The sequence below is a fragment of the Seriola lalandi genome, unplaced genomic scaffold (assembly GCF_002814215.2).
Source record: "Seriola lalandi dorsalis isolate HSWRI2012SDOR001 ecotype SW California unplaced genomic scaffold, Sedor1 jcf7180002054482, whole genome shotgun sequence".
Classification (NCBI taxonomy): domain Eukaryota; kingdom Metazoa; phylum Chordata; class Actinopteri; order Carangiformes; family Carangidae; genus Seriola; species Seriola lalandi.
In genome coordinates, this window is record NW_019525035.1 from 363,411 (window position 1) to 378,682 (window position 15,272).

At 43.8% G+C, this 15,272-nt stretch overlaps 2 protein-coding genes across 2 annotated transcripts in view; one reads left to right on the top strand and one right to left on the bottom strand.

Moving 5' to 3' along the window:
- The first annotated feature begins 95 nt into the window (after positions 1 to 95).
- armc8 (armadillo repeat containing 8) lies at positions 96 to 13,284 on the top strand. The gene is made up of 22 exons (XM_023412524.2): positions 96 to 384; positions 1,943 to 2,019; positions 3,726 to 3,797; positions 4,181 to 4,323; positions 4,444 to 4,541; positions 4,644 to 4,736; positions 4,836 to 4,916; positions 5,013 to 5,088; positions 5,180 to 5,270; positions 5,368 to 5,428; positions 5,521 to 5,721; positions 6,834 to 6,929; positions 7,023 to 7,105; positions 7,265 to 7,346; positions 7,487 to 7,573; positions 7,713 to 7,805; positions 8,095 to 8,244; positions 8,995 to 9,090; positions 9,332 to 9,427; positions 9,538 to 9,610; positions 10,248 to 10,341; positions 10,493 to 13,284. Exons 1-22 carry the CDS (start codon positions 340 to 342, stop codon positions 10,524 to 10,526), a joined length of 2,022 nt encoding a protein of 673 aa, XP_023268292.1. The 5' UTR covers positions 96 to 339; the 3' UTR covers positions 10,527 to 13,284.
- Positions 13,285 to 13,447: 163 nt separating this feature from the next.
- kcnh3 (potassium voltage-gated channel, subfamily H (eag-related), member 3) overlaps positions 13,448 to 15,272 on the bottom strand; it is a 125,537-nt gene continuing 123,712 nt past the window's right edge. Inside the window, 1 exon segment of the mRNA XM_087175677.1 lies at positions 13,448 to 15,272. This exon segment is cut by the window's right edge and continues 81 nt beyond it. Coding sequence (XP_087031803.1) covers positions 14,979 to 15,272 — 294 coding nt within the window. The 3' untranslated portion in view covers positions 13,448 to 14,978.

Genomic DNA, 15,272 nt, shown 5'->3' on the forward strand with positions numbered 1-15,272 from the left:
CCGTTCACATGGTTTGTATGGGACAAGTTGTTGTGTCGAAACTAAATTAAGGAGACTTCACCTACGTCACATTTATAAACAAAATTTACCTCATTGACAAATCCACTGTCTGTCATACAGCTCGCCAACTTAGCGCTGTTGTTTCTTCTTGTATATCTGCTGCTAGTGATTATAACTCAGCCCATACAGGAATATAGTCAGCTGTTTTTATTATAACGCTAGCGAGGAGCTGCGTGACTGAGCTGCAGTTACTTTTTAAAATCCGCTCACAGCTGCTCTGGGGGGCGGAGTGTCTGCAGAGTGCTGCGCCGATTGGGGCGCTCGATCGGGGGAAGAGAGATGGCGTGCTTGTTGGAGGCCCCTCTCCGCATCAGTGTGCTGTCTGTGAGTGTCACTCTCATAGTTTCAAATAGCATTGTGAGATTTACAGTACGCTAACTCCAGCAGCGAGTGCTTAATATAATTTAATCAGTCAAACTGTGAAGGTTTGTGTCTTCTGTTAGCCTGCAAGCTAAGTTACAGGCTTTGCAACATGTAGCACTGTAGCGGTGCGCCTACGTAGCTGTTGGTGGGAACGGTTTTTATTCTGACCTTGCTCGCGCGGGCGGGAACGTTCCGAACATGTGAAGGGATGCGTGTGGTTAATGTCCGTTCGCCCCGTCGGTGTGTAAAGTAAACATAATCAAACGACTGAAGTAGCTGTCAGTGACAGTCGGAATGAGTTAGCAGCTAACTGCTAAGTGACAGTGCTGTCACCACTGTTCGTCCTGAAACAAACCAAATACATTTAAAAAAAAAAATGCATAATGCAAAGTGGAAAAGAAGTTGCAGTACTGAGCTTTTTATTCCAACCACCCGACGTGACTTGCTCGTAATCTCCGCAGTTTGTCAATTACAGTAGCAAACATTGTTAAGATAGCTAGCGTTAGCTAACCACTAGCATACGGTTAAGCTAGTGAAGCTAACATCCCTCACTGGGTGCCCTCCTCCATGAGTTTTCACAGGGTAAAATTAGCTCTGTCAGCAGCCAAAAGTCTAGTAAATAGTTAGTGTGGTATTGTAATTTATTTTAGCAGGTGACAGTGGCCGTCAGGTGTATTTTTGCTAAAGTTAGCATTAAATTGGCAGCGGAAACGAGCTTACTCAGGATCACACTAGTGAAACGCCCCCACGTTAGGTCCATGCAGAAAGAACACTGTTGCAGACCTTCTAAGATATTATGGTAGCTTCTGTTATACCTTAACAAACACAAGCAGCTCAGTTGTTGTGTGTCCTCTATTTGCCTGATTTAAGCTACATGTAGTTAATGCATATAAAAGTTGGTTTTCAAAACAGATTTGTAAAGGCAGGTTAATGCAGGTACAGAATGTGCTGAGCACCTTGCCAGCACCATGTTGGCACCAGAAGCCTGTAGTATCAGTGTGTGGTCAGCTGGTTGAGGTTTGCTCCTCTGTGGTTATGTGGAAGGTTCTGGTTAAAGTTGTCAGTGATATAAACAAAGTTTTCTGGTGTCACATTCAGCCACTGGGTGCCACATTTAACAGCTGTTGAAGGGTCCTGGTGCCATGAATTCTGCTGTATGTGTCAGTGTGTACGACTCTGGGTCTATTAGTGTTGACAAGCAATTTAAAAAAACCTTTAATTTAGTTCAATTATAAAATATCTGCTGATTTTTAAATATTTGGAGGTTTGATATTCAAGATAGAAATAATCCTAATCCTAATTATGTAAACATAGAGACCATCAAACTCTACCTCTCTGCTTCTTAACTTTAGTTTGCTGCTAAATTGATGTAAAAATATACACTTTATTTGACATTTTCTGCTGTGTGAAGTATATATGTCAGACAGAAACTGATCAAGGTACAGATAGGTGTAGCTGGGAAATTGTCATGTCACTGATTTTTGTCACTAATGGGTCTGTTATTTTTGTCCTCATGCAGGAGGTCACTGCCACTAGTCGCCATTATGTTGACAGACTGTTTGACCCCGACCCACAGAAAGTGCTGCAGGGAGTCATGTAAGTCCACCAACACTTTGTCCAACACACATTTGTATATGTTGTCCTCCCTAATGCAAAGGATATACAGATAAACAGAGTTTGAACAAATCCTTTTGCAGTAAATAATAACCTGGCCTTTTTTCTATTTCATCAGCCATCTTACTGGAAGAGCTCGTACTTTATTCAGCCAGTGTGTTTCAGTGCAGCCAGTCACTCCACCAGATTTGTTTTTCTTTTTTATGATGAACACTGATGAAGGTCCTGTGCTGAAATGCATTATTTGAATAAAGGCCACCCTCTTCTACACCGGCTGGTGTTGCTGAAATGTCTTTTACAGGTTGTTGATTAAATTTGCCAATAGAATTACCTCTTTGAATATCGTACATTGAACTTATTCTGTAGAAAACATTACTCATGATGTTGGTGTTCCTGTAGCAGCATGACCTCTGTGTTTACATGCACAGCCTTTCATCTCAAAATGCATTTCACTGTCCAGTATGACTTCACCCCCTCCCCACACACACACACACACACACACACACACACACACACACACACACACACACACACACTCACTCTCTGTCTCGACTGCAGTGACCTGGACTCTGACTATTACATCGTTATTTTTAACTTCTGAGGAGACTAGCTCTGGTTACGGCTTGTACCGCTCCACTAGCCGAGCACCTGACTGACTTGACTGCCTGCTACAGCTGTACTTTTCCACTAGCCTCACTCACCTGCTATTTGATATCATCTGGGGCACTCGCAGAGCAGGGGAAAGGCTGCATGGAAAAAAAAATACAGTGAACACAAGCGAACAGGCTCATTCTGTGTCCCTGCAAGAATATGTGGTACATCTGCCTGATGTGAACCTTCTCTGGTCCAATTAGGAAACATCAGTCTGGCTAACCTCTGCCTGCCTGCTGTCTTCATGACTTCTTAGATTTACTACATACTGTCCTCACAGATCTCTGGACAGTCTCACTACTATTAGCTAAACTTATATTATCAAGAGACAACACTGGGTGAAATACATCTTTAATGAAACGTAATGTGTTTTACTTTTGTGCTGTAACTTTCATTCTAACTCTCAGAATAAAAGTTCCTTTTTATCCTGACCTGCTGCTGCAGTATATCAACAATAATGCTTTACATTATGGCCTATAACGCACAACATTAAATCTTCCCAATCAACAGTCTAATTTTTTGTACCAACGATGTACTGGTTCATACAGTCACTGAGCACTTTATTAGGAACACCTGCACACCTTCTTATTCGTGCAGTTATCCAATCAGCTGATTATGTGGCAGCTTTGCAATACACAGCATCCTGCAGATACAAGTGAGGAGCTTCAGTTAATATTCACATTCATCAAATAGGGGGAAAATTTGACTTCAGTGACTTTGACCATGGCGTGTTTGTTGGTGTCAGACGTGCTGGTTTCTGACACTTTTCACACACAGCAATCTGTAGAGTTTCCACTGGAGCCAAAAACAGGATTTTTATGGTGTTCCTAATAAAGTGCTCACTGAGTGTACATGTAGGTACATTAGAACTAGATGTGAAGTTAGGGAACACAAATGTCGGACCGTATGTTGCCATGATCTAAAGCGTTCCCGTATCAACTCTTTCATCATGCCAGCGAAATACATTTGTCACAGTTGCTCCAAACACATGACCATGAAGCGACCTCTCATCCGTGTGCCCATGTCTGACTTCACAGTGACATGAAGAATGCCGTCATAGGAAACAACAAGCAGAAGGCCAATCTGATCGTCCTCGGAGCCGTGCCGAGGTACGTCTCTGCACACCTCTCCACTTCTTTCCTTTTTGTCTCTCCACTTTATGACCTTTTTTAAAGTTTTCATTCAGGTGCACTCAAGGGATACACAAGATGTTTGTGGTGCACAAGATGCTTCTGTAAAACTAACAAGACCTGAATTCAGTCCACACCACTCTATTCTTCCCACTAATGTAATTGTGTGACACATTTTCCCTTCTATCAATGAAATGACAGTAACAGCAACTTTAACTTGTAGTTTATGAGAGAATAAAAACACAGAGCCGAACTCACTGTCACCAGCTTCTCTGCACTCCACACATAATTGGCATGTTTACAGTCAACTTGCTTTAGTGTGTGTGTGTGTGTGTGTGTGTGTGTTTGTTCATTGGTCCCAGGTTACTATACCTGCTCCAGCAGAGCTCGTCCAGTCTGGAGCTGCGGACCGAGTGTGCCGTGGTGCTGGGCAGCCTCGCCATGGGCACCGAGAACAACATCAAGTCCCTGGTGGACTGTCACATCATCCCTGCCCTTCTTCAAGGTTGGACACACACACACAGACACACACATTCTCACCCATGCAAATACTGCAGAGGACAACAGCCTAAGTGACTTTCTTGGAGACAGAGCTAAAGAGCACGTGTGTTTTGTGTGTTCACAGGTCTCTTGTGTCCAGACCTGATCTTCATTGAAGCCTGTCTTCGATGCCTCAGAACTGTCTTCATCAGCCCGGTTACACCTGTGCAGCTGCTCTATACTGTAGGTTGTCCTGTACATGTTCTGCCTGCTGCACACATGAGCGACAATGTGATTTTGGACAGAACCTGAGTGCAGACTACCATTTGTGTGTTTTCGTTTCAGGACCCCACTGTGATTCCCCATCTAATGTCTCTACTGAGCCGCTCACAGAGAACCCAGGAGTACATCACACAGATCTTCTCCCACTGTTGTAAGGTATTTGTTGGTATTTGGTCACACACAAACACAGTGGAGTCCAGCACACTTGGAGCCCAGACCACGATTCATTGTTGACTGGATGTTTATTCTCCGCAGACCCCGGAGCACCAGACGGTTCTTTTCAACCACGGCGCCATCCAGAACATCGCCCCTCTGCTAATCTCACCCTCTTATAAGGTATAAAGCTGCCCCTCTGTCAGTGGATATACAGTATTAACCAACCTTTATACCAAGTCACCTCTTTATATCATTCTCCTCTTCACACCTCTCCAGGTCCGGATGCAGGCGTTAAAGTGTTTCTCAGTCCTGGCCTATGAGAACACTCAGGTCTCCATGACACTGGTGAATGGTGAGGAAATCTCTCGTCGTCTCCTCTCGTCGTCTCCTCTCCTCGTGTCCTCTCCTCTTATATCCATTTATCTATGTTTTTTTCTTGCCAGTGCTGGTGGACGGGGAGCTGCTCTCTCAGGTATTTGTCAGAATGATGCAAAGGGATCAACCCATTGAAATGCAGCTAACAGCAGCCAAATGGTGAGTGACGTAAACCCATATGAATTATTATTCATTAGTAATATATTTCCTATATTCCCTGTATACATTTTCCTCTAACGCGACCTCTTTCCTTCAGTTTAACGTACATGTGTCGAGCGGGTGCCATTAGGACAGACGACAGCTGCATCGTCCTGAAGGTCCGGCTCTTCTGAGACCTCAGCACCTCCACTTACCATCATTATCATCATTATCATTGTACTGTACATATGACTTTCTGTTTTTCATCCAGACGCTGCCGTGCCTGGTGCGGATGTGCAGTAAAGAGCATTTGCTTGAGGAGAGGGTGGAGGGTGCAGAGACGCTGGCCTACCTGATGGAGCCCGACGTGGAGCTGCAGAGGATCGCCAGCACCACCGACCACCTGGTGGCCATGCTGGCTGACTACTTTAAATACCCCAGCTCTGTGTCCGCCATCACTGACATCAAGAGGGTGGGTCAGTGGGCCTGGGGAGGGTCCTTCTCATGTAACGTTGTGTTGTCAAGACGGAAAGGGGGCAGGTGTTTGCCAGATGTTACATGTATGTGTTAGTGTTTTCAGCCACGCCATCAACACTCCGAGGCTGTAGCTGAATGCTAATGTCGACATGCTAACATGCCGATGTTTAGCAGGTACAGTGTTCACCATGTTTGCCATCTTAGTTTGGTCATAAACCAAAGTGTTGACATTTTGATCTGATGCTCAATGAAAACTCAGGACCAGCAAGTGTTTACAGTTTATCCTGAGGTAAATATCTGCAGCACGTATCATGGCCATCCATCCAACAGTTGTTGAAACATTTCTCCAAACTCACAAATGTCACCTCGTGATGATGCAGGAGAAAAAGTAAAGTCAAAGTCAGTAGCATTCGTCCTCTGGTGACCATGAATTCAAAATTTAATGGCATCCATCTGATTCAGATATTTCAACCAGGACCAAAGTACCGACCAACCAGCCTTTAAATCCCTACAGTCATGCTAATAGCATAGCTAAAACTAATAATCACAATTATTTTTCTTAAGGCCAATTAAAGGCTCTTTGTTACTTGAACAGATTTTTTTTGCTTAGACTTTCAGACAGCGCTGGAGCCAATCTAGATATGCTTCTATAATCAGCTGTGACCCAGTAATCCTCAGTGTTTCTGAATGTCTTCAGTGCTGCAAAGACAGACAGCAGAAAGGTTTTCAGGCTGACTGTATAAATGTAGCTCTCCATCTACACTTGTTAATAATTACCTCTAAATCAATATAATACATTAAATGAGAGTCCAGTAAATTTAAATACGTGTTCATAAAAAAAAAAACCTAACCACAAGTTTTATTATTCTCCATGACTGGATTCAGCTACTACCTTATCTGTGTTATATAACAAACTAAATAACCAAGAAGGTAGTTCATCAAAATGAATTTATTTCAATTACAGGAAGCGGCTGAGGGGAAACAGTGAGTAAATTCAGCTTGAACTGGATTTGGCTCTACTGCTTGGTGTAGTTTTTAGCGAATAATGTTTTTAATGGTTCAAAATGTATCATCTTTCACTGTTTGCTCACTTCCTGTCACCTGCAGCTGGACCATGACCTGAAACACGCACACGAGCTGAGACAAGCTGCTTTCAAACTTTACGCCTCGCTGGGCTCCAACGACGAGGACATCCGCAAAAAGGTGACCCTTCCTCAGGTGTATTTTTTACTTGTATTTAGTGCAAACGAGTTTATTCTTTAACGCACCCCCTCTTCTTTTATTTTTTGTCTTCAGATCACAGAGACAGAGAACATGATGGACAGGATAGTCAGTGGCCTATCAGAATCCAGCATTAAAGTCCGCTTGGCGGCCGTCAGGTACAACGTTTCTTTGAACCGCGTCCACGTCCTCCCAGAAATCTGCATGACGCATCAAACCTTTAAATGATTCAACTTCTGCTAAATAACATAATAATAATAATAATAATAAAATGTGAGTGCATTTTTTTATATTTATTTATTATTATTTTTGTCCAGGTGTCTTCACAGTCTGTCGCGATCGGTGCAGCAGCTGAGGACCAGCTTCCACGACCACGCCGTGTGGAAACCCCTCATGAAGGTCAGTGGCGTCCAGTGACGCCCAGCAGTAGCACGTCACTGGGACCGGTCTCAGCTCTCAGGCCGGACGAGGACACGCGTGTCAGGGTGAAAATAAACGATGAACATTGAGTGACATGGTGTGTTTGTGTTTGTGTGTAGCTGCTGCAGAACGCCCCCGACGAAGTCCTGGTCATGGCCTCCTCTACACTATGCAATCTACTGCTGGAGTTCTCACCCAGCAAAGAGGTACACACACACACACACACACACACACACACACACACACACACGTTCTCACACACTTGTAAATGAGGAGATCTTTGTAATAACAGTTCATCAAATGACGGGTTTAATATTGAGACCAGTGGTTTCTCTGTATCTGCAGCCCATCCTGGAGTCGGGGGTGATTGAATTACTATGCAGTCTGACCCAGAGTGACAGTCCTGCACTGAGGGTCAATGGGATCTGGGCCCTGATGGTAAGAAGAGGGTTTTAAGTCTCAACAGACTCCTTTTTCACTTCAGCAGAATCCTGGAGAGATCACTGAATGTGTGACTTGTTTTCAAGGACTGTGAATGTTTAGATTTAATACGTCATCTATTTTTCTCTGTCTTTCTTTTTCTCTCTCTGCGTTGTTAAACACTCACTGTCCATCGTGTCACATTCAAAGTAATTCAGAGAAAGTTGTGTTTTTGATGATTCACTTTGACACCCTGATGATTTTAAATACAAACCGTGTGTGTGTGTGTGTGTGTGTGTGTGTTCAGAACATGGCGTTCCAGGCCGATCAGAAGGTGAAGGTGGAGATTGTTCGGTGTTTGGGCACAGAGCAGTTGTTCCGTCTGCTGTCGGACCCCGACACCAACGTGCTGATGAAGACCCTCGGTTTGCTGCGAAATCTGCTTTCAACTCGCCCGGTGAGACACACACACAAGCGCCGTCTTTAACGTCCAATACAGCAGCTAAGTTTTCACTCCTTCATGCCTATTGTATGTTGTGCTCAGGTTGTTCACCTGGACTCAACGGATTAGACTTTAGTGGTCAAAGGTCACGGTGACCTCACAAAACACTTTTTAGCCATAACTCAAGACTTCACAGTAATTATAACATCTCACAAATAGTTCATACTGTATTTGACTCTGGATAAACAGGGATGTAACCTGGAACTAGTCTGAGCGGCGGAGGGTTTCTAGTTTGTTGACACTGTCAGAATGAGGATAATTCCACATAGTGCTTGAACTGAACTGCGTCATATTGGAAGGTACTTCTAATATTTTGTCTGCCACATTTACACATTAGGCAGCTGAACATTAGAAAAACCTTCTTCTGTACAACCTTAATAATAAAGATGAATTAGAATAATCACCTGTCAACAAACAACTGTTGTATTGGATTGTACAGGTGTACCTAATAAAGTGGCCACTGAGTGTATGTAGACTACGGTCAGAGACTCCACTCAGCGTCTGTGGCATGTCACAGTAAAGTTGTAGTAACTCACACGACCTGGCATGTGCTGGATTTGCATAAAGTACAACATGCATGCTGACTCTCTCTCTCTGACTCTCTCTCCCCCTCTCTCTCTCTCTCTCTCTGTCTCTCTCTCTCTATCTCTCTCTCTCTCTCTCTGACTCTCTCTCTCTCTCTCTCTCTCTCTCTCGTGTCGTCAGCACATCGACCAGATCATGAGTTCTCACGGGAAGCAGATCATGCAGGCGGTGACCCTGATCCTGGAGGCAGAGCACAGTATAGAGGTCAAAGAACAGGTGAGTTCTCCCTCCGCCTCCTGCTCAGCAACAGCTTTCATACCGAATTCAACCCACAGCTGCATTAAAAAACCCGCAGTGCAGAGTGCAGGTACGCTCGGTCTCCATTCCTTCATTGGTGCCGAGACGTCTGTGGAACTGGAAACACATGAGAGAGAATCACTTGTTCTTTTTATGAATCACTAAGAACAAAATGTCCAAGTGACGGCAGTGATGTAACGCAGCTCTTCTCATCTGTCAGACGCTGTGCATTCTGGCCAACATCGCCGACGGCAACACCGCCAAGGAGCTCATCATGACCAATGACGACATGCTCCAGAAAATCAAATACTACATGGTACTGTTTATTAAAAACATCTCCTGCAGTTCAGCCTTGTTGAAGTGGTATATTCTGCCAACTGACTGATTATGGGATGTTTTCATTAGTTTCTGTTCTGCTTCCTTCAGGGTCATTCGAATGTGAAACTGCAGCTCGCTGCCACCTTCTGCATCTCAAACCTCATCTGGAACGAGGAGGACGGTAAGAGACTCGCCGCACGAGGAGGAATAAAGGAAAGGGAAAGAGGGATGTGAGGAGAGATGAAGTTCTGTCGTCTCTGCTGAAACGTTGATGGTGTGAAGGCGTGTTCACGCTACAGTGAAGACAAGGGTGCAGGATATTAGGGCTGCAAGTGACGACAGAAATATTCCAATCACAACTTTTCAAATATCTTGTTTTCTGACCAATAGTCCAGAACCCGCAGGTATTTACTTTAGTTTTATACAGGACAGGGAGAAGCAGCAAACTGGATTAATTGATATCAATTATATGTAATATCAGTTCTTTAAATATATATAAACCAATCTTTACAGTATTTACCGCGGCTGTTGAGCTTGGCTCGGTGCACCACAGACACAGGCGAGCGCCTCCTCCATTACTGCCCCTGCAGAGCATCAGATCATGTGTCCTCCGCTCTGATGATGATAATGAGATGCGTCTTTTAGACACAGTGAACTCTTGTCTTGCAAAACACTTTGATTGTGGTTAATTAAATGTTTAAAGAAGCCGATTCTGTCCTTTATGGAGCCGTGAACCTCTGACCTTGTTCATTTTAAAGTAGCACATGTAGATGCTGGAGTTAATTAATTTTCCTCTCCGCGTTCTCGTGTGTCACCAGGTTCTCAGGACCGTCAGGACAAGCTGAGGGAGATGGGCTTCGTGGACATTCTGCACAAACTCACCCAGGCCTCTGACCCCAGCCTCAGTGACAGGTGGGCCACAATAACAAACCATTATTCATTAGACACTGAAACTGCTGAGCACACTGGACTGACTGTGTGTGTGTGTGTGTGTGTGTGTGTGTGTGTGTGTGTGTGTGTGTGTGTGTGTGTGTGTGTGTGTGTGTGTCTCTCTCTCTCTCAGGGCGAAGACGGCGATGCAGCAGTACCTAGCATGACTACAGAGGGCAGAGATCCTCTACTGCCAGCCTAACTAACAATCGTCGGGAGGGACACCTGCCATCGGTTCTTTTGTTTTCCTTGTTTTTGTTTAATCTTGAGGCTTGTTCTGTTGCACAAAGACACCTTTTGTTTTGGACCTGTGGCTGGCCTCCCTTCACCTCCCTCCCACCCACCACCACCCGGTACCACCACCTCAAAACGTTGTGCTCGCTCCAAACCTCATCCTGGAGACTCTGAGATCGTGGTTGTTGGGAAATCAACGGTTCGGAGGGTTTCACTTGTTTTTTCTTCTGGGTTTTTTTTTTTTTTCTCTTCCTTCAAGGACAAAGTGAATTTTTTTTTTTTTCCTTTGGGACTTTGTGATTTAAGGTTTTTGAATTTTTATTTTTTTTCTTTGGAGTGCATCAGCCAGACACCAGCGCCGCCGTGGTGCTTTTGGACTCCTGATGGTGGAGATTCAGGTCTCGGAGAACCGGACTACGAGGTTTGACACAAGAGCACGGCTGTTGGACAGTAAAGCTTCCCAGTTTTATTTTTTTAATTTTTAACTAATGATATTACTATTAATATTAATGTTTCCTTCAGGCGTCACGAGTAAGGACACATTTGGAAAAACACAGACTGCCTATTTTGAAATTTTGGGTGTTTTCTTTTCTTTCTTTTTTTTGTGGATACATACCTCGTAAATATATAAATATATATAAATATAAACATAAATATATATTTTTGGATTTTTATTTTCCCCTGACCCTCTCGTTTGTTTTATTCATCCTCTCTGAACCACGACTGTCGGCACAGTGCGGGGAATCCGGTGTGTATCTGACTTTGAACTTGGTGTGTAGAGGTGATATAAGGAGAAGAAATGTATTTCCCCTGATTTTCTTTTTTCTCTTCACCGTCGTGGTTCTGTGTTTTCACTGGAGCCTGTCACCTTTTGTCGGATGTCCTTTATAATCCCAATGGGAAATGTAGTTCCAGAGCTGATAGGGCTTACTCTGACCTGCCGGTGACTAACTAACAGGCATGAGTTCACACAACACCAGAGATCAGAGGACGCATGAATCCTCACACCTCTATCGTTTTCTCTTACGAGCATTTGTTAAAAGTTTAAATGAAAATTTCTCAAGCTCCTCCCGGGTTTCTTTCCTCTGACGTGTTTTTGAGAAGTGAGCGGAGAACAAGAGTAGATGGCGAGGAATGAAGGAAGAACAATTTGAGACTGGCCCCTGGAGGGTAAAAGCACTAAGTGCACCCGCAGCGGCAGAATCGAGTGCTACGTCGTGTTTCCTCCCTCGATCATATAATTTCTTCTCCCAGAAGGATTTTTCTAGAGTGTTGTTCCCTGACATTTCAAACCTTACTGAAGCTCTGATAGAATGAATGTTATCATTGAAAATATATGCAGACCTGAAGAAGGAGTTCCTCTGTCTTGTGTCTTTTGTTTCACCTCAGCAGCCGGTCTGAATCAAGTGTGTCGAGTCCCGTGCAAAGAATCAAATCCAGCGTAAACTTTTATTTCTCTGCTGAGTCGTTCTCTGATCCACGTCGTCTGAAGAAAGGTCACGTGTTTTTAAGAGGCGTTGATGGTTGAGGATGCAGTTTGTGGGGCTGTAGAACTGCACTGTGTTATACAGAGGTGTTTAATATAATAATAAAATATAAAATTTAATAATGCAGCAGCAGCAGAACAAACTGCAGCCTCACGTTGAATCAACACGTCTGTAAAACACAAGCTGGACATTATAACCTTCATGAAGGAGGGTTTACTGCAGGACTGTTGTATTGTACCTAATAAACTGGCAGCTGAGTGTACATGAGTACAGTGCATTTCCCATTTAATTAGTATCACAGCTGATGGTTGCCTACAGGGGGAAACTCTTTAACAATCTGGATTAAAAACTATTTTATTTGCTGCATAAAAAATAAATGTGTAACTCATTTCCTTCAGTTTCCTGATCCAAAGATTGGTTGCTGGAAATAATGTCTTTGTTTAATTTTATACATAAATATTGTATCATTGTCATCATAAAAAAAACAAACTTTTTAAAAATCAATTATAGTTCTCTATATTGCTACTTCCTATCTAGTTAATATTTTACAATCAATTATCTGAATGTTAATATTTTATAATAATATAGCATTAATATTTTTCTTGGATTTTGTAAAAAAAAAAAAAAAAAAAAAAGCAAGAACATGTAATTTCCCTCAACCTGGATCAGGAAATTAGTGCTGCGGGTAACGATCAATGGATCAATCATTTTATTAATTGTTTCGCCTAAAAAAAATGACAGTAAATAGTGAAAAATGCCCGTTATAACTTCCCACAGACCAAACGTCTCGTTCTGTTCAACCAACAGGTCAAAATGTATCATGTGACGAAGAAAAGCATTTGAGAAAGTATAAAAACTATTTCTCGATTATCAAATTACTTGCTGATTGATTAATCAACTAATCACTGCAGCTCTGCAGGAAATGCAGTCGCATCATGTTTTTTTTTTGCAGCAGCAGATGGAATATTTTTACATTCAGATTTTGAAAAGAGTCTTTTTAACAAACTTCTGGGTTCATCATTTCCTGGTATTTCTTGTATAGAGAAATGATGCTAACAGGGCTAACCTGGGGCTAACGGTTCCCCACAGTAGCACAGGAGTCTGAGATCTTACAAAACAACACTTCTTTATTGTTGTACAGTATGTAATCCTGGTAAAGTTCTTATGTAACAGCAGTCTTTAATAAAATACATCTGAAACCCAACAGCCTCCAGTTTGGGCGGGCGGGCGGTCCGTCGACTCCCATCAGCCCTCGTCCCCTCGACAGCTCAAAAGCAGGCACATTCCTCATGCAAAAAAAAGCTGTGTCATGCATTTGATTTAAAACCCTTTTATGTACCCAAACCCCCCCCCCCCTCCAACCCCAGAGTATGACCCACGGGATCAGAGCTCCACAGACACCGTTGGGAGCCCTGCTCAGTGAATCTTTGTGTTTGAGTGTAAAGAGTCCAGGTCGTCCCTCCCCTGCTCCCGTTACAGAAAATAGAAACCAGAAATCTGACTGTCTATATTACAAGTAACATGGCGCACAAAGCACCTCACCAAAGCAAGAAGAAAGGAAAAGAAATGTACAGAAGTCCTGAGGCCTCCATAGTGATGCAGCCTGGGTATTGTAGTTTTAGAGTTAGGCTGTTGTCTCGTACCAGCGTAAAGCTCAGTGGTTGGCAAAGGGCTCGTAGATGATGAGAATTATGTGCAGGATCTGCTCCGTGTGTGTGTGTGTGTGCTACATAAGAATTAGGAAAGTGACACTCATATTTAAACGGTAAACCTCCCTCCCCAGCCTGTTTCTGTTACATCTCCCAGACGTGCAAAAAAATGTTTCCTCATCGCTTCAACAAAAATAAATAAATACATGCCTCAATAAATAAATAAATTCAGTTACATTTGAGATAAAGGTGCAAGTATTGTCTGTAGGTGACGCTGATGGCTTTCTATGTCAAATTTTGATCCAAATGCTTTGCCTGTAATGAACAGGTGAAGAACTTCATAGGGAAGTCTATGTCTTTATTATGGAGAAGGCACGAATGGCTGGATGGCTAAAGCTCAGGAGTGATGTGGGAGTTTGCTCTACAATCTGGCAGGCTGGTTGTAAACAGTCATGGCGGTGATAAACGGGGATGTATTGATGCTGTTTGTGACTTCTTCCATTAACCTTGCTTTTTTTTTTCTTTTTAAACTTTTGTCTTTGGCACACGACCTGATCACGAATCCAGATGTGACTCGACTGCAAGCTTGTTTTACAGGGAAAGAAATTTGAACGTTTTAAAATCAGATTTGTTGTTGTTGTTGTTGTGAGTGACGATGGCGTCTGTGACTCTAAAGGAGGTGATCCGAAGTCGATGAGTGTTTGCCTCCACCAGCCCAGAGGCAGATAACAAAAAAAAAATAATCCCGTAGACTGGCTCAACAGGTGAGGTGATCTGACGTGACTGAGACTGAACCAGGAGTTTACATTCCCAGTCCCAGTGCAGTGTGGGTAAAAGACACGTCTCCCCCGCTGAGATATATGTGTTTGTACCTGCCTTTTGAAGAGGAGGAGACGTCCATGCTGGGTTTAAAAAGCAATCGTCGCGTGTTGAGTTCAGGTGGACGGAGCCGCGTTGAAGACGAGCTCGCGTCCTGTGAGTCCCAGCGGCCGCACGGAGCGACTGAAGCTACTGGAGTGTTGATACTGTAAGACAATTTGTGCTGTTGTAGTTCTGTGGTTCGTCAGTGTAGAAATGTACCTTCACACTGATTCGCTGACAGCTGCGTCTTGTCCTCCCAGGTGTGTCTCTGTTTACCTGTCTGTCCTTTTAGCACTTCCTGTGTGAACTGGACCAGCTGTCTGTTTCCCGCTGCTTTTCATTCCCTGATCTGAGCTCTGTCGATTCCATTCTCTGCTACTTCCCAGCTTCATAACGCTGGCTCCTCCTCATCGATGAAGCTGATGTGCTCCGTGGAGGACTTGCCCTCCTCCACCTGTCGCCCCCACTCCTGCATCTCCAGCTCCTGGGGAGGACGAGCGGCAGGACCGGCCTCCCTGTGGTGCAGCTGTGACCTGCACCAAGGGGGAGTCTGGGTCCCTCCCTGCCTTGTCCTCACGCTGACAGAGTCCAGAGACAAGGGCAGGGAGATGGTGGAGGGGTGGAAGGAGACGGCGGGGGAGACGAGAGGGGCAGAGGGGGTGGGTCTCATCCGGTGGTCTCC